This window comes from Pantherophis guttatus, chromosome 2, assembly GCF_059756535.1.
Source record: "Pantherophis guttatus breed Tessera chromosome 2, ASM5975653v1, whole genome shotgun sequence".
Classification (NCBI taxonomy): Eukaryota; Metazoa; Chordata; class Lepidosauria; order Squamata; family Colubridae; genus Pantherophis; species Pantherophis guttatus.
This window is the reverse complement of record NC_142064.1, coordinates 243396219-243416173: the sequence shown is the minus strand read 5'-3', so window position 1 is coordinate 243416173 and position 19955 is coordinate 243396219. Positions and strand designations below refer to the sequence as shown.

The following is a 19955-nucleotide window of genomic DNA, read 5'->3' as shown; positions in this document are numbered from 1 at the left end:
AACATTTTCTCAAATTAGCTCTGTAAGTATTTGAAGTTATTTTATCAGGTGTAGTAAAACAGACAAGTAACCATATTAAATATTTCAATGAGTTGAGAAAACTCATTCATCAGAAAGAGTAAGACAGAAAAAAAAGAAAGAAGCAAATATATAACACCGATAATTTGTTACTATTTCAATTGTTTCCATGAAAACTACAAATAGGAGAAAAATCTTTTTCATAAAGCTCGACATTAACTTTAGTAAGCAGCTTCTTATATTAATTAATCTGTAATTCCAAAATTTACTCCTTGTGTATTTCTTTTCACATTCACTTTTAGTAAGAGATTCTGTGAATTCTGGAAAACTACTGTTATAATAATACTTAAGGCAAAAGGACTCCGTATATTTCCAATGTTGGGACAAATGGTACGTTTGGTTGAACAACAGACGCCCAAAAAGTCAAGTATAACCAGGATTATGTTTAATATATGTTAAATCTGACTGAAGTCTACATACCGTAGAAAGTGTAAATATCATGTAAAGTTCCTGTCGCGATCATTTGTTTGACTATTTCTTTTTTTTGATGTATTGTTTTAAATAAATAAAAAATTTTAAAAAAATAATAGTTAAGGCAAATGATGTAGCAATTCCAATGGTCAGGAAATTAATTCTTATTTTAATTTCTAGTTCAACTGTTTTGAAACTCATTAATCAGCAACAATGTTGGTCAAGTTATTAATTAGCACATAGTCATGTCAATTGCTCAAAATTCACAAATCGATTACAAACATATATTCCTACATTTGTCAAAGAGTAATCATACTCCAATTCTTCTTTACTAAGTGCTGTCTAAACCTTTCAGTGAAACCTAAAAAGAGTCAGAGTTATATAGATGGTGAATCTCTGAGACCTGACTCGCATTGTATAGGATGCAAGACCTTTCTTGTAAGAACTGGGACATTTTAGAATATCCAATTAGGTTAAATAGTACAATAAAACAAGATTATATATAACCTATTATATATAGGTTAAAGAATAGTAAAAAAGAATATACGTTTATTAAAAAGTAGATAAACAAAGCTAAAAAGTGGGATGTTTGGAAGGGGAGTAAAACAAAACCTTTTTAATGGAAAAACTTTTTAAAATAAAGAATAATGATCAGAAACCATGTTATACTCGTGGTAGAAATAACTGTAAATGCAAAGGAGTTATACCACAAGCCGAACTCATTTGAATAAAATGAATATTTTCAGAAGAACTATGCTGCTTATTTCCAGAAACAATTTTCATAATATGAGAAAAAAAATTCAGTGTGAATTGCTATAAAATACTGTAAGGAAAGAGTTCTTAAGTTAGTATTCCAGAGTTGGCCCAGTCTTTTTTGACAATAGCATATTCTTTTCTGCCTCACAGGTTCCCTTTGCATCAATGCCTCTTCTCAGCTGTAGGCAGTGATCACTGACAATTTTCATTCAGGGAAGTTCTCCCTCTCCCTCTCTCTCTCTCTCCTTCTCTCTCTCCCTGTATCTCTGGCTTTGAAAATGAATGGCTGTATTTTACATATCATTCTAACCCATGGTTTGTTTATACCAGTGGTAGCGAACCTATGGCACGCATGCCAGAGGTGACACACAGAGCCCTCTCTGTGGGCATGTGCGCTATCGTCCCAGCTCTATTTTGGGTCTGCCGCGCATGCGCACACATCTCCCACTAACCAGCTGGTCTTTGGGTCTCTGCTGTACATGTGCGGGTCACACATGCATGCACCCACGCCTTGCTGTTTGAGTGGGGTGCAGGCACTTTGGGCACTTGGTGTCTAAAAGGTTCACCATCACTGGTTTATGCAATGGTGGATTATCATGATGTGTGATAGTAGCTGTTACGTTTGTAAACTGTGATTTATAATTCTAAAATTAAATTCAATACACCTGATTAAAAGTCAATTGAAATAGAGTCTTGTAAACTTGTAATATATGCTGTTCATACTGATTCCTTCTCTCATTCTCTTCAGCTGCTTTGCTGGCAGAATAGTGCTATCTAACTCTAGCTGGCATCTCACTGCTAATGTATCCCATAAGACTTTAGAGTTTGGTAATGGACCTTGGCATTCAATATTTGTTAAGCTTAAACCATTACACAATTACCTGTCCACCACGAGATTTGAATGACATCTTAATAGTTTTAACTCACTGTATAAAAGACAGTGAATTATCTGAAAGGATAGTTCATGTATGCAGTAACTTAATTCCAAATATTTGAATCCACATAAATGGCAAAATATTGTAACTTAAATTGGACATAAATATGAATGTTGCTGTACACAGTGGTTGGTTACACATTGACTTTATTGTGTAGAATTGTTTGTGGTGTGGATTGTGTTTATCAGCTAGAATTTCTGAACATATGATAGTACATAGAGATTCATAATGTTGTGCAGAGAATCCATGTAACAAGCTGCCTTATGCAAGTGTCATATGAGCAAGAATTTATATGCTTACTGCATGAAATCTATTTCAATCTGCATTTATTAACTGGTTATAATGTATAAATTAGAATTAAATCTTTCTAATTGAGATAATCTATTTTGAATAATATCACATTTTTTTGTGTTTAGGCCCTTAAGATAGCCCTCAAACATTCTTAAAAGTTTGAATAATATAAAATCCATCCTTTGAATTTATGCTTGTTATAGACTAGTGTCCATATACTCCAAAACATTAATTTATTTAAATTGAATCTTATAATGATTCAAGTCTTGTGATATTTTGATGTATCTTAAGCATATTTTAAATACCTAGGCAAAAATCCCTCTATGTCTATCTCACAATACTTAGGTAGTAGCTGCTAGGGTTTCTCTTCAGATTGTATAAACCATCTTTTTTTGTTCCTTAAACTTTATTTTTAAATTGTCAGTTCATTCAATTATACTTGAAGGCTTTCAATTTTCTCTTAAGATTGCTTTGAGTATCATTTAAAGCCTGTTAACTTCTAATGGAAATAAAATGCCAATTTGCTATCTTTACAATCTTGCCCATTTTATTGTCTAGTCACTGTTATTAGAAACTACTAACAATTTTTGAGACAAAGTAAGACATATGGAAATATTCTATTTTGATTTCTGTTCATTTAAAATGCATTTCTGGTACAACCGTCAAATGCCGCATAAACTATTTGTTTCTCAGTAACTAATCATTGGAATAAGTGATATCTTTCATTGGATTCAATGGACTTTATTTTTGAGTAAATCTGAAATTGGGATCAGCCTGAGCAGCAGATTAGCAACTGGATATTAACATCTGAAAATAGAAATACATTTTAGGGCAGTCTTGTCCGACTTTTCCCCCCAGTTTTTGGTACAATATTGATTCCTGATATTAGGAATAATATCAGGAATAGTTAACTGCAGAGGAATAATAAACAGGCAATTGAGTCCCATTCCATTTCTAGAAGAAATGTTTGTAGAAATGCCAATCAAACTTGTTCTTTGAGATGCACTATGGATTTCTTACAGCTCCACAGAAGGTGTTGAAATTAATTTCTCATAATCTAACTGTCAAGTGAGGGGAATATATATGCTTTGACTTCTTTTGTAAGTGTTTAAGGAACCACTTCATTTAATCTACTGGAACAAAATACAGTTTAAAAAAGATAAGTGCAGGTATTGTGAAGCCTGCCAGTTTAAGATCTATGGAGATTCTCTGTCATCCAGGTCATGGTTGTCCCCAAAGTGCTTTTTTTTCAAGAGGTAATTGGACTTTCTGGTTTTTCTTTGAAGACGTTTCGCTTCTCATTCAAGAAGCTTCTTCAGCTCTGACTGGATGGTCCCTTTCCCATCATCCAGTCAGAGCTGGAGAAGCTTCTTGGATGAGAAGCGAAACATCTTCAAAAAAAAAAAAAAAACAGAAAGTCCAATTGCCTCTTGAAAAAAAGCACCTTTGGGCTCCCAGTTTAACAAACCGCCATCCTATATAAAGTAAAATGTATTTACAAAATCTGTCTACTCTGAAGTAGAAAAACAGCAAAACTTCTTAAATACGGTACATCTGACAAATTGTACCCAAAAATGTCGTCAGATTTCATTTTCCTATTAAGAAGAACTTCCCGCAGCGAGGGGGCAAGCGGGTAATAATTCTTCCTAGTCATCTTTAAAGCTTTTACTGGGGGGTGGGGGGATTAAAAAAACACAATTTTTTGTTGCTTTTGCTGCTGCCTTTTAACCCAGGCGCCGGATTTGTCAAGCCTGTTCTTCGCTCCTGATTTTGACAGATGTAAAAAAAAAAAAAAAAAACCAACCCTCGGTGACTTTAGCAAGCAAGCAGGAGCCTAACTTTTTTCTTATTGGCGGATCGATGCGAAGCGATTTAAATATTAAATGAGACCTTTTAAGGCAAGATCGTCGATGACATTAGTGGAAGGAAGGTGTCCGCGAGTGCGTGGGGGGGGGGCGACGGTGGGGGGGGGGCGGGAGATGAGTTGCATAGATGAGGTTAGTTTCCTGCTTGTTTCCTATTCAGCCTCCGTTCCTGTGCTTGACGTGAAAACTTTTAAGGTGGGAGGGAGGCGTCTTGCGTTAAGGTAGCCCTGAAAACGAACCAAGACTATTCGCGCAACCAAGGGCGTGGGTTCAATGTGTGTGTCAAGAGAAGATTTTTTTAAAAAAAAATGGGAGCGACTTCTTCGTAAAACGAAACCATCGGACGTTGCGAGGAGGGGCGATCGCCGCCCGGACTTCCTGGGCTGCGGGGTGGAGGGGTGGGTGGGTGGAGGAAGCCCGAGGTGGTTCCTCTCTTGTCCCTTTAAGACCCTGTCGCTGCGAAAGGAAAGGAAAGAGGCGGGCGCAGTTGTGATGCTCCCGGACTTTGCGAGACGCCTAAAATAAACAACTTCCTTTCGCTGTGGAGTTTCGCGACTTCGGGGCTGCGCGAAGTGCGATGTGGGAGAGGGCGAAGAGAGACGCTTGAGTTGGGCTGTTGGCTCCCGGATGGCCGTCTGGGGACGCCTCCGCCTTGAATTTGGACGGCGGCTTCCCGACAAGCACTTTTCCTGGGGGGCTGCCGAGTCGGGATCTCCGATGCCGACGGCCGCCTTAGCGTCGATCGCCTTGCCTCCCTTTCTTTAGCGCGCCGCGGGGAGGAGGAGAAAGGAAAAGAAAAGGAAAAAAAAATGCTGGTGCCCTTCCCGAGCTGAGAAGCCAAGCCGGGGGCCGACAGTTCATCCGGCTTGTCGGAGAGATTAATGGGAAACAAAGGCGATGCGAGGCCTCGCGTTGTTATTCCCGGCGCGGTGCCCGTAGCGGCAGCCCCAGATTCGGAGCTCGGCGAGCGGGCGATTCTTTGGGAACTTCCTTAAGCGGCGGTGCCACCTTAAAGAAGCCTGATGACTTTTCTCGTTACATTGTAGCAGCGGAAAGAATGTCGGCGCGGGCCGTGGCTGACGTCAGAGGGGAGCAACGCAGAGCGGCGGTGGCGGCGGCGGCGGCCAGCAGGCAGCAGCGGCGGCCCCGGCACGGAGGAGGCAGCGGCGAGAGCGGCCTCGGCCCCGCCACCACCACCACCATCATCCCCGCCAGTACAGCCACCGCCACCAGCGCAGCAATGGCGACCGTCGGGGAGCGCAGGTCCTTACCTAGCCCGGAGGCAATGCTGGGGCAGCCCTGGAGCCATTGGGTCGATGCTGCTAAACTTCACGGGAACGATGGTGAGCAAGCGAGCGAGCGGGAGTCCCTTCTTTCGTGGGGGAGGGGAGAGGGGAGGGGTCCGGCCGGCAGCGAAAGGGTTAATACAGCTGGTTGCCTAACGCTCTTCTGCCGGAATTGTCTGATAATCTGTCCCAGAGTAAGAGGTGGGGTGGGGGACCCCCCCCCGAGGAAGGCAGGGAGGGAGAGTTAGCCAAGAAGGTCCTGTTTATGTCTCTTACTCCACCACGCACTACTCTGTCTCTAGGTTTATACATAGGTAGGTCACTCGGGGAAATCTTGCCCAGGCAGGTGGCAGTGCCTAGCTGACCTTGGGTGATCGTAAAATTATAAAACAAAAAAAGTGTGCTTGATTGATCACCTCAGGGATGGGAGACCACCAGGAAATCCCAGAGCTCTCGGGTAGTTTGGGATTCATGTATTTATTTTGAAAAAGTCCTGGAAGAAGACAATGGTAATTCATCTTCACGTTCCTGCCAGGAAAACAGCATGGAGGGATTTATTTATTTTTTTGTATGAAAGCAACAGGAGTTCAGCTTCACTGGAGGAAGATTTTATATTTAAATATAAGGGCATTTTCTGTTCTTGAGGTGTTCACTTAAAAAGAAAATGATAACGCTAGATCTCAGGTAAGTCCCGCAACTCATTTATCATGGCAAGCAGGAGAGCAATTGTCTGTTTCTTGGTGTTTTTATTTCTGTTATGATGACATCCCATAATGCAAGTTTGTTTCCAGTGGATTTTGGAAGTCTATTGTACTCTTTCTTCAAATCATACGAAGTAGAAGACTTATAACTGTTCCTGTCCTCTGTTTAGAAATCAGTGTAATGAGACTCCAAGAGTATTTAATATAACATTAGCGAACATGATTTTATTTAGTCATAAGAGTTATAGCCCATCACCGTTCTGCAGGACTCTCAGTGGTTTTATAGAAATATACAACCAAAGATATCCACGGTCAGTATTAAAACAGTAAAATCTTTAAAACAAAATATCCGAATAACAGATATTTTCAACTGCTTCTGATGGCAGTTAAAAGTTGGAGCTGAGCTAAACTTAAACTCTAGTGGGAGGCCTTCCAGACCCCTGAGCTTCCCCTTCCCCCATAGTCTTCTGAAAGTGGGAAATCATTAGCTGCTTCTGGGTGAGATAAAATTGGTCAGCCTGATCCTAATGAGTGAAACACATTCCTGAAAATAATGTGATATGAAATATAAAGAGCTTTATAGGATACAACTATCCCTTTAAATCTGGTTATTTTTATTTATTTAAATTTGTTATAGCCCTCATACAAAACCAAAAATATCCATGAAAACAGAAAAGACATAAAACCACGCACAGAAAGCCCAGCCTAAAAGAATCTTAAAAGCAATACAAATCAAATAAAACGGGGCTCCCCAGAATACAGTAATATTATAATGTATATTACATACATTCAACCAAAGCCAGGTTTCAAGTGATTTCCAGAACCGTAGGAGAGAGGATGCTGCCCTTCTTTCTGAGGAAATGCTTCTCCAGAGGTTGGGAATCATGACCAAGAAGACACATTTCCTTGATCTCACAATATGACAACAATTAATAATAGTTTAAGGCAACCAAATGCCAATAGGAAGCCAGGACAGGATCCAAAGCTGTTTGTACTTCTCCTGGAAAGTGCCAAATAGTACCCAACCTGCTACATTTTGGAGAAAATGAAACATCTGAGTGGTCTTAAAGGCAGTCCCAAGTAGAGTGCTTTGTGGTAATCTAAGTAGTAATGAGGCCCTATGTTACTGTAGCAAGATGTCTTGCCTCAGTTGCCACACAAGTCAAAGCTGAGCAAAAACTGCCCCAGTCATAGCCTCCAGCTGCTGTTCAAATAAGAGTCTTGAGTCCAGGAGGACCCCAATTCCACAGGCCTTCTCTTTCAGGACTTAGTGCTTCCATATCTAGATACGTCACTGGAGTAGCCAGAGAACAGAATGGCCTTCAGTCACCAAAATAAGACATCAAGAGCAGAGCGTGGCCCAGGATAAGTTTACTGATGGCACTGGACCACCAAATGATTCTCCCACTTTCATGTTAAATTTGCTATGCTTAACATTATGCTAACTGTGGGTTATTTGGTATCAACAAGCTTAGTCCTTTGGGTTTACACAGTCCTCCTGTTTTTACTTTTGTTAACTTTGCCACATTCAGTGAAGCAACAAACTAATTAACAACACCCAAGTTAAATTTAAAATAAATCAAAGTGATTTCTAGGTAAGCTTATTAACGTTAACTTATAGTTCCTGGTTCAGAACTACAACTAAAAGTGGAAGCAAAAGTGTCCTACCTGTTCCTTAGCTACAAGGGAGAAGGAGATGAGACAAGATAATGTAAATATGGGCAGGAAGGTTAATGTGCTCCTATAAATCATTCTTATGATAGAAATGATATTCTGGATATGTTTTATTCTGGATATGCTTGTGAATACAAGTTAAAATATAGAAAGTATTAATACATCCAAATACTGAATAAGCTACTTTTTCAGACTTAGAAATTTATCAAAACTATCAGACCACCTGGAGTAAAGAAAGTTGTGATGTAATACATAATATCTATCACATGCATCTTTGAGCAGCGAATATAAGAGGAAGAAATATAAGGCAGTTTGCCATACAACAAAAATGCAACTACAACCTGCAAAACTTTATTTGGAAGAGAATTAAGAAACTAAAACTTTTCTTCTCAAACCTGCATAAAACATGCAACATTTCAAATTGGCCATATTGTCTTGTATACTCTGGCACCAAAGAGGTATGTCTTACCTCTTGAGCTTGTGAAATCAAAGCCTCTTGCTAGGTTGAAAGTACTGCTAAAATAGACAATATATTTAGGAACTTTTCTTTATGCCTCACATCCTGTGTCCATGTTGAAGGCATTACCTGGAACGTCAATACCACAATTGCTCTGCAAACCTTTTGGTAAAACAATAGCTGACAATAATCTGCCAGCATGTGGGACAACTGATCAAACGCCTATTTTCCATTGAAAGCTGGTAAACGTTCAGGAGCCCTACAGAGCTGGTCCTTCCATCTTTAGCTTTTTCTACCCTACAGATTCTAACACTTTACAGCATTGACAGTTTTTGAGATAAGCACACATTGATCTTGGCTTCAGTGAAGGGTAGATTTAGTTTGACCCTGAGAAGTTTGGGGAAAATGCACCTTATAAATTTGTTTCCCCTCAAATTTATGTTGCTTATAGGATTTGAGGAGGAAGTTTGTGATAGGATGTTTGACAGTAGGAATTCTAATTGTCCTTTTGAGAATAAAAACAGTGGAGCTATGAGGTGAATCTGCCACTTGTTAAATAAATGGAGGATGTCGATTTGATTTCATGGTTGTATCAAAGTCAGGGCCAAGTTTTGAAAGAGAGCATCTTTCCAGATGATGATTATTGCCTAATAACATTTTTAGGCCATTTATAGCCATTCACCAGTGTATAGATAAAAAGAGCATATAACACTAATCAGTTTTAAAATACCTGAATGAATATGTTTGAACCTAGTGTTGGAATGGCTAGGGATGTCACTCTAATTCATATTCAAAGGAAAGCATTTCAAAGCTAAGGAGCCACTGCAGAGAAGTCTCTCTTCTGTTTCCAAAGCAAAGTTGTATGCAGAAAGTTGATTTTTAGTTCTTATAAAATTCTTTTTGTAACAGATGTTTCTTTTAGTATTTGACTTCTAGACCACATGAAATCCTTTGTTATCTATGTTTGTTATATAATACTTGCAAAAGCATCTATTACATGCTTTTTGTATTTAAGAACTTTTTCCTATCAGATGAATTTAAACCATTTTATGTAAGATGGGGAGACACACAAAAGACAAATTCATTTTATATCATTATTGCACTGAATGCTTTGGATTTAATCAGACTATAATTTGCCATGTAGATGACACTCTAAAAGGAACTTTATAACATTTTTATTTTGTTTGTTACATCCTCACAGGAGCAGCCTTAGAAGAAAATTTCAAGGAGTATGGTAAAAACCGAGAAGCGATGCGACTTTGTAGGGAAGGTGAGTTTGATGTAGACATATTTCCCACTTCATATGACAACCAGTGAAACATACATATATGCACAATCTTATGTGGGCCTGAATTTGCAACCCTACATTATTACAAACTTGCACTTCTAGAGATTATTGGAACCTTGTATTTGTCTGAAATAATTAACATATATTTATGTTAGTTATTGCAGACAAATAACATACATTTACATTTTTCAAAATTTCTAAACATTATTAACGTTATTTTATTTATGAGTTATTTAATGTAATTTTGTATTACATTAAATACATACTGTAACAACAAAAGCTAATAGAGTTGATAGAACTAACTGGTTTTGCCTTTTATATGCTAACTTGGAATTTTCATTGGTTTGCTCGTCTTATAATAGATTTGGCTCTATGTAATTCTTAAAAGGTCATGCCGAATGCTGAAGCTGCTTTTCACGGGACAGTTGGTTGTTTGCCTAGCTATGTGGTATGCAAGGAACAGATCAAAAAGTAGAGGAAGAAAAATTCTGCATTTTTGATTAAATGATATTTTTTTCCAGGATCTAGTTTGAAATGGATAGATCTGTTCGCTATAAAAATTGATAAGCGGAACACCACTGCAACAGCTGTCTTGTAGTATAGCTGTCTATGGGAAGTATTTAGAGGCATAGGTTTCATGTTTAATAGATATTTACAGCATTGCTTTCTAAGAACTCGTTTAGTTCATTTTTAAGCAACTTAAATTGACAATCTACCTCACATTTCAGTTACAGGTTCCACATTTAACTTTGGTATATGTACAAATGTTAGATGAATCAGTGCCCTAAGAATAAGGTTTAGATTTATTCTTAATGCATTGAGTCATCTTAATTCATAAAAAGTTAAGAGGGAGGAAATATTTATCAACTTCTGTAAGTCTCTTGTCATTTTCCCATTTATCTTTTTCAGCTTTAAAAAGCTCTTTGTGTTGCAGTCATTTACTCCATCCTCCTGATCAAAGTATTATTCCTTTTTATATATAAAAATCAAAATGATCAATAGGCTCCAAGTGTCATCATAACATAGCCTTATATAAAGGGATTGTGATGTTCTACTGGTTTCTGAGTCATGTAATTTTTGCAATATTTGTGAAGTTTTCATTAATCTATAAACTGATGTTTTCATGAAGATGCTTGAGCTATTCATTCATTTCTATCTTGGACCTTATCTCTGTATTTGCATTATATCCCACTTTGGTTTAGGAGCTTAAGATAAACATAGCGCTCTTCTTCCCATTTTCCCCAAACAGCCCTCTGAGGTAGATTGGGCTGAGAGTGACTGGCTGAAAATCCCAGAGAGTTTCAGTGGTTAAAGATAGACTTAAATCTGAATCTCTCCAGTGCCACTCACTTTCACCATTATATAGTCTTTTATTTGTTTATATTTTTTGGGCTGGTTGTATGTTGGAAGATACTTTCTTGCCAGGTTTAATAAATAGAATTGAGTAGCACTGCAATAGCTAAGTTATTTTTAATTTCTCTTACAATCTCATCTTATTTACATCAAAAAATGTTCTTGCAATGCTTTTGAATGGATCTTTTGCATGGTCAGTACTTCTTGAACCTTACATCCTTTCTACAATATTCTTGCCAGTTTAGCTTTTATGCAGCCATACAAAGTTTTTTCGCAGGGAATGTTTATTTTTTAAAATATGTTTATGATTACAAGAAATTATGAAATGAGATTAAAGGATATCTAGCTGCCCTGTAAATTTATGAAAATGTTGTCGGCCTTAACGCCTCTTGAAATGTCATCTAAAACTTTGTTCTATGCTAGAGAAAAGTGAAAAGTCATTACAAAAAAAGATAGATGTGTGCTCTGCATAGTATCTCAGTAGATATATTTTCCCCTCTTAATTAAGGGCAGGTTGAGACTAGGTACATACACAGTGGAGATATGAGCCATATGTTCAATTGTATAGAATGTACATTACATACCCTTTTTAAAGCTGTATACATAACATTAGTTTATATTTTCAGCCTCTTCAAGGGATATAATTATAATTAGATGGTCTCTTGGTATTTTTGATCTGTAACAGTACACTTGTTGCCCTCTTGATATTTGATATTTCTTCTTCATCTTCTGAAAAGCTAAGATGCAAAATAGATCATGGACAAGCCTATTAGCTATCACATGGTTGCCTTATTACCAATTTTGCAATTTGTTACATACTAAAATATTTACACTCTACATTATGTAGAATAGTTCAATATAACTATTTTGCTATCATCTGGGCTAAGAGAAAAAGCATTTAAATCCTCCCAACTAAAAAGTTCTCTGCAAAGCAGTAGTTGTAGCCTCCTTACCCTTCACTGTTTTGTGTCTGAAACATGCTATTCGGTACTTACAGTATTTAAAGTAAAGGGGTTTTCTTTGCAAATCATATATTTTATCTGTACAAAGTATTCTAGTTATCACAAATACTACTTTTGCTGTCATTTCACAAATGAGTCTGTGGGAGATGTAGTTCAGCAGAATGGGATAGAATCAGGATTGTTTGAGAAGTAAGATTAAACTGGCTTTTCAGACAGACAGAATATCAAGCAATGATTTCCATTTAATTACATTGTTCCTTTTCAGTTTGACAAGTTAACAGCAAACAAAATTACTACTTCCTGCTCATTGGACCTGTAAGTGAGGGTTGATTCTGAAGGTTCATATACAAGAATTCCATAGAAATGTGTGTCTTGCATTCAGTAAAATATTGGAAATGCAGCCGTGTCTGCGAATGCTTAGAGCTGCAAAAGAGAGACATCAAAATATGTTTTGAACATAAATATGAGCTTCATTGTACAAGAGTAACAATTTAATCTGAAGTTGACCAGCCGGATACATTTTCAAGCCCATGCTCCTTGTCATAGTTCTTAATAACTACCTTGGATTTCTTTAATTTCTAAATAAGTTAAGATACCCTCTATTATGGTTCTAAGGTCTTTTTCATCTTGTCCTCTCCAAATGTATTAGACAACTATCGTAATGCCTATTTAGTTACCCATTGAGGATAGCTGCTGTATAAAGACAAGTGGCAATTATGTAAACACAAAACAGTTGTTAGGCCATATCAAATCAAATCTTTATTATAGTCATAGACCAACATGAGGGTAGTAAGTAACTAAAAAGAAGCATGAAGAGCCTAAAAAATATAGATCATGAATGAAACTAAAAAAATAATATATACATACATACACACACATACATGTGTACAAAAATGTTATACACACATATACATACATGCATACAGAAAATTAATACACAAATTTAATATACACACATATAACACACACACACATTAAAAGTATATACAAAAATGAATATCTAAAAGAAGGGATAGGAACATTAAATGGATGTAGGGGAGCATAAAAAACCTGCAGTTTTTATGAAAGACTATCAAGTTACAAAGCACGAATCTAATTTATAAAGTTGAGACTCGGGTACAGACCATCATTGGACAAATTTTGAGCACCGCTGCACAGAACCTGGCAACACTATATGTTGTGGTAGAGCTGGTATCTGAAATCAACAGGGCTACATAAAATTGTTTTGTGCACCTTGGATATTTATGTATGGATATTCGTAGTGAGATGTGGTGTACAAACATCTCTGTAGTGCAGAAACTGGAGAAATACATGCTCTAGTTTTCTGTGTGTCCATGTTGTGGCCCGTCAGCGGCCTGTGCAGCTAGTAGCTGATTCCGACAGCAAGGAGGCTGGTGTGGTGCGCCAGCAGCCTGTGCAGCTGGCACTCGAGTCAGACAATGAGGAGACTGGAGAAGATGTGGTGCCAGAGGCAGGGATTCAGCCAGGGCCTTCAGAACCTCCAGAAGCTCCCTTAAGTGAAGAGGATGAAGCGGAGGAGCCTCTTCTCGATGCACTGATGCGCAGAGCTGCCAAAAGGCAGGAGTGGCTCCTCAGGAGGAGATTTCCTCGAGAGTAAGGCTTGGGGCTAATTGGCCACTCCCTTAGCCTATTTAAGGAGGAACACCGACTGAATCAATTTGCAGGGAACAACTTCGTTCACATACCTTTGTGTCTTGTCTTGTTTATCTTATCAGCTTCCTGCAAATTGCTTCTGGGCCTTCTGCCAACCACAGTAAGCTTTCAGTATTATTCTTTGAATTCTTGGCGGCTGTTAATGTAGTTAATTAACAGCCGTTGTTGTAAAAAAACTGGTTTATTTAGTAAACTAAGGTTTGAACGGACTTCGTGTGTGCTGCGTTCTTTGGGGTCCATAGCTGGGGCAGAACAGTCCAGAGTCACAAAGGTGTCGTCTTTCTGAGTAAGGAACTTTCCTGTATTGCCCTTCAAAGAGAGCTGTGGGGAGGACATGACACCATGCGGAGTAAAGGGCCTTCTGTGTTTTGGTACTTTGAGTTTAGTTAAGTATGCCGTAATTTTCCAGATGATAACAGTTGAAAAAAATGTTTATTTGGGCTTATTATTTGTGTGTTACAGAACTAAAAAAAAATATTTCTGAACAAGATGTAATCTCATTCTTTCAGAATTATTTAATTTTGTCAATGCTCTGATTTCGATTCTGTAGTTTTTTTAATCTACTGAAGGAAATGGCCATTAGCAGTTAATGCTGTGTATGTCAAAGCAGCATCTCTTCTCTCTCCCATTAGAAGAAATGTGTATCATTTACAAACCAAGTAGTAATAGATGATTGGTAGCATTTTTTGCTCTAAACAACAAGATTCTGAATGACTTTTTTAAAAAAAAACATAATGGGATGATTTTGATTTTTATTCTGTGCTTTTCATATATCTTAGCATTTCTAACTCCAAAAAGTTGCTATACTTTTAATTTATTATTAAAACTTTTATGCTGCTCATCTCGTTGAAGCGATTCTAGACCGCTTACAGTCATATAAAAATCATATTTAGCAGGATGCTGCATTGTATGTGATATTCCAGCTGTTGGCTATTATGTTTCCCTCTTTAGCAAAAAACCACTAGTAATATATTTAAAAAAAAACAAAAACCATTTTGGCATTCAGTGGTTAACTGGATGCTAATAAGAAACCCACAAGCAGACATGAAGAACATGTTTTTCTTCCCATTCATGTTTTTCATAACTGATATTAAAAGACTTACTAGAAATAATATATTAGGGTGGTTGAATATGGGGCAAAAGTATTATGAATTATTGCATTATTTCACAAGTACTAAGGATTCCCAGAAGATACATTAAAAATAGTGGTAAGGGAAAAATTAAATACAGAAGTTATTACACACATACTCTTTTGTTTTATACCTTCTTTTGTTTAAGGCCAACTAAATTCAGAATATGCTTTAGAAAACAAATTACCAGTGTGAGCACATTAACTACAAGCATGTAGTTAAGTGACACTCTCAAAGGACTGTTAAGACCATTTTTAGTTCACAAATTGCTGCACAGCATGGATCAGATATTTTTGTAGAAGCTCTCTTAAATAATGACCTAATTTTGACCCAATTAAATTCCACTTTTTTGTTTTGAATTTGAAATAATTATGTGTATGCCAGCAACAGTATCCTTAATGAATAAAATGCTTGATGGTAAGTGTTTAACACTTCACACATTAAAGCTACAGTTCAGTGAAAAAATAACTCTACTAGAGTTATCGTCTGTTGGTTTATTTTTCTTTATGAAATAAATCAATCAAACATTGAAGTCAGACTATATTGTACATCATTGTGGCCCACATGAAGGTCTGATAACCTTCAGAGACAAAACTTCAAAAAAAATTGAAAGAGAGCAAATATTTATTCACAACCAGTCTCTACACATAGATACGTTACTTTTGTAATTATACAGACCTTATCAGTATTTTGGTGTCTTGCATAATTTCTAAAATTTTGCTTTAATTTGTTAAATAAATTGATAAAATTACCCCACCTTTTATCTCCAATGGCTGAAACAAATGATTGCACTGAGGTTAAGTTTGGCAAAAAAATAAAATATACCACTGACTTTAATACAGGTAGTCTTGACTTACAACTGTTCATTTAGTGACCGTTTGAAGTTACAACAGTACTGAAAAAAAGTAAAAGTTTAAAAGTTACTAACTTAAAACAACACCTGTGGCAAGAAAGGGTGTAAAATGAGGCAAAACTCACTTAAATGTCTCACTTAGTAACATAAATAATGGGCCTAATTGTGGTCATAAATCGAGGACTACCTCTAATCAAATTTTAATCTGTACATAAAACAAAACAGTGATAGGACCTTGCAGATTTATGGTACAAAATCCTTACTTTGGAGATATTTCCATAAGATAATTACATTTAAAGCCATTTTTTTAAGTGGGAAAGATGAATTTGCTTATCCTGGTTTTATTTTTCAGACTGCCACTTATTTTTTTCATTTCACATTTGGAATCTTTATAACTGCAGCTATAAATTCTGAATTTGTCACTAGATTCTCAGTGCAGGACAGGAGCAAATTATGAGTATGTATATGCCATGAGACTTGTTCACCCAAAGGTGGAGCTCTGTCATTACTCTCCCTATAGGCTTAGTCTTGGCAAGACACATTCTGACGGTGATCCAGCGTTGCAGCACTAACTAGGAAATTTGAACATACAAAGTTGGGGCCTTTTAAAGTTGCACCCCAACTCCTTTGTTTGATTGATTGATTGATTGCTCATATTTGCATAGCCACCCACGGCACAGAGACCTGCTTTTGCAATCAGACAACTGGCTTGTCAAGGCAGAGTGGAAGTTAGAAAATGATTCCAACTTCTAAGTTTAAACCATGAAATTTAGGATGAACACAAAGCTAGGATCCTGGCATAACTTGTTATGAGCTTTTATTTGGATAAGTTTGCTGTTGACTTGCTCCAGGTAAGAAATTCTGGTCTACATTCTACTTTGCAGATGCAACCTATCTCCAGATTGTACCCACCTCCCTCCCCCCTTAAACCTGCTCATCTTTCCCAGTACATCATGATCCACAGTTTAAGAACTTCTGGCTTTTAATATTTTTAGATTGCTTTATAGCTATCAGATTGTAAGGTACCGTAATTATACAAGACAATGAAAAGGTCTTTGGACTTGGTTTTGAAGATGGTATTCACCCATACCTTTTATAGAATTGATGTGGTTATAGATCTTTCATGACAGTGTAAGTTGGCTTCCTATAATATGTATGATATTTCACTGCTGTGCTTTGCTCTTGAAATCTTTAGAAAAGAATTTAGTTTACACACAGTTTGTGGCCTCCTGCTTAGATTAGCTTGTCAGAAATTAGACAGGACAAAACTACACCTTGGACAAGATAGGAGTATTTTGATTTGGCACAAATGCAGATAGCGATTTTGAAAAAGTGACCTGAAATAGTTGCAGTGTTGGAGTTGCTAACTAAAATAATCTAATGATAGTATGCCTACAGAGGAAACATTTATTTAATACCTAGAATTAGTCAATTTCCTCAGTAATATTTATGCTACAATCTGAAACTATTAATCAGGTGCCTTTAATCCAACTGTTTCTAAATTATACTGAACTACAGTATATTGTATAAATGTTTGTTTGTACAATGGACATTTGAGAAGGCAACATTTTGATCATTAGAGACTATACTTTTAAAGTAGCTCCAAACCCAGTGATGTCATGGATGAGGAAAGTGATGGAATTTCAATAGGCATGTAGTTGTGATGGTAGTATATTCTAATTCTCATGTGCTTACTGTGTGAACCCAAGACTAAGGTTACAGTTTTTAAAATTAAGTTGTGGTTGCATGATAGAGCTCAGTATCTTAAAGCACAAAAGGCAGTATATGAAGAGATACGATTAAAGTAAAGACAGCTTGCAAAGATAAAAAGATATGAAAACATATAATGAATGATGCTGCATTAAACTGACAATATTTCCTAGGTATATTTCCTTTTTTTAATTACCCCAAATCATAATTTGGGAAGGGGTGTTGCTGAGCTTTGAGTAGTATTGCTTTCTCCTATCCTGATTGATAAGTATACATGCAGGCATTTTCTGTGAAAAGGGAAATTACAAGTCTGAGAAATATATTGATGAGGAAGAGGAGAGAAACTGAAAGAAAAAAAGGATTTAAGAAAATAAGAGTTGGAAGAGACCTTGGAGGTCTTCTAATCAGATCTCCTGTTCAAGCAGGACACCCTATACTTGTGATGGCGAACCTATGGCACACATGTCAGAGGTGGCCCGCAGAGCCCTCTCTGTGGGCACACATGCTGTTGCCAGCTGCTCCAGGTTGTCTTCGCAAGTGCAGGAGCGCCAGAAACCCAAAGACCAGCTGGCCAGTGTGCATGGTCACCAGCCAGCTGGTCTTCGGGTTTCCGGCATTCCAGTGTGTGCGTGTTACGGTTTGGGCACTTGGTGCCAAAAAGGTTCGCCATCACTGCCCTATACCATTTCAAATGGTTGTCCAATCTTTTTTTAAAATAGCAATAGCACAGACTGCTTCATAGTGCTTTTACAGTCCTCTCTAAGCGGTTTACAGAGTCCGCATATTGCCCCCAACAATCTGGGTCCTCATTTTACCCACCTTGGAAAGATGGAAGGCCGAGTCAACTTTGAGCCTGGTGAGATTTGAACTGCCGAACTGCAGCTAGCAGTCAGCTGAAGTAGCCTACAGTACTGCACTCACAACTTCTGGAGGCAAATCATTCCACTGATTAATTGTTCTAACCGTCAGGAAATTTTCCCTTACTTCTAGGTTGGTTTTCTCTTTGATTAGTTTCCATTCATTGCTTCTTGTCTTGCCTTCAGGTGCTTTGAAGAATAGGTTGACCCCCTCTTCTTTGTGACTGCCCCTGAGATATTGGAACACAATTTAGGGGAGTGCCATCCTGATTTAAAACCCAAACCATACAGAATCAGGCTACATAAAAAATCACTTTTCTCCATAAATGTTCATAAGATCTTTTACATGTGTTGTTTCAGGCCTAAGATGAAGTGAAGTGATTAAGTAGTTTGAGGAATGCCTTTTTAGAAATGACATCTTGCTTACAGTTGGGCTGGTGATTCTTTTCTTCACTATTTATGCTTTTTTAAATCTGAGCCCTTACTTTGAAAATGGCATATTAATTCTCAGATTGCTATAAGTAAACTTTCTTTTCTTTTATTTGGATTCATAAAGAAAGTTTATGGATGACAAGCACGTCTCATTTGTGATTGTTGCAAGCAGTCTTGAGGGACCTTTGGCCAGTGCACTAAATATGGCCTGTGCAAATTCCCCATCCAATGTTCCAGTTACTTCTTTCATTTTCCAGATCACTCTCTGTTTGCATTAAAGAAAATGTACTTCTAATGTTTAGAAACGTTATGAGCAGTTGTAGATTTTCCTCTTCTATCTGGAGAAAGGTGTCCTGTCTGAATTCTGCACCCAAGAATTCCTGAGAGCTAAGCTGCTGATTGACTCAGCACTTTAAAAAATTCTTCTTAGACATACACAGATCTATTTCCTTTCTGTAGTGAAAGAAAACACTGATGGCATAGAGAAAGACCACCTAAGAATCAGAGAGTGGCTCAAAATCATAGAGCTTTGGAAAGAAGAACAGTACACTCTCATTGTACCAGTTGCCTGTTGTGGATGTGGAAGAGCAGGAGAGCTATCCAGTTTTAACCCAGATTTGATGTCCCATTTTCATTCTGTCACATCTTTCTGAACTGATAATGCTGATAAGCATCATTGTTAAATAAAGGTCCTCAACTTACAACAGTTCAAATCCTCAATTTACAACAGTTCACTTAGTGACTGTTCAAAGTTACAACGGTACTGAAAAAAGTGACTTTGGACCATTTTTCACGGTTGCAACATCCCCATGATCACATGATTTACATTCAAATGCTTGACAGCTGACTCACATTTAGGATGGTTGCAATGTCCTGGGGTCATACGATCACCTTTGGCAACCTTCTGGCAAGCAAAGTCAATGGGAGAATCAGATTCACTTAACAACCATGTTATTAATTTAACAACTGTAAGTGATTCACTTAACAAATGTAGCAAGAAAAGTCGTAAAATGGGGCAAAACTCACAACAAATTTCTCACTTAGCGATATAACTTTGGGGCTCAATTGCCATAGGTTGAAGATTACCTGTATGCTTCCACATTGATATACTACATTGGCATATTTGTTGGAAACAAAGTCATAAAAAGCAAACCGTACTGATTAAAACAGCACAAAATAGAATCAACACAATAAAACTAAGACAAATTTTAAAGAAAGGGTTTAACGGAGCAAAAATCAGAA

At 37.3% G+C, this 19955-nt stretch overlaps 1 protein-coding gene across 2 annotated transcripts in view; it reads left to right on the top strand.

Annotated features, from left to right (window-relative positions):
• The window catches only part of ATXN7 (ataxin 7), a 115251-nt gene that overhangs the window by 38642 nt on the left and 56654 nt on the right, over window positions 1-19955 (top strand). The window contains exons 3-4 of one of the 2 annotated variants that reach the window (XM_034440650.3): window positions 5383-5679; window positions 9656-9724. In XM_034440650.3, coding sequence (XP_034296541.1) covers window positions 5394-5679; window positions 9656-9724 — 355 coding nt within the window. In that variant the 5' untranslated portion in view covers window positions 5383-5393. Of the gene's footprint in view, window positions 1-4716; window positions 5680-9655; window positions 9725-19955 lie in introns of those variants that run through there. The other variant, XM_087887996.1, reaches the window with a different exon arrangement.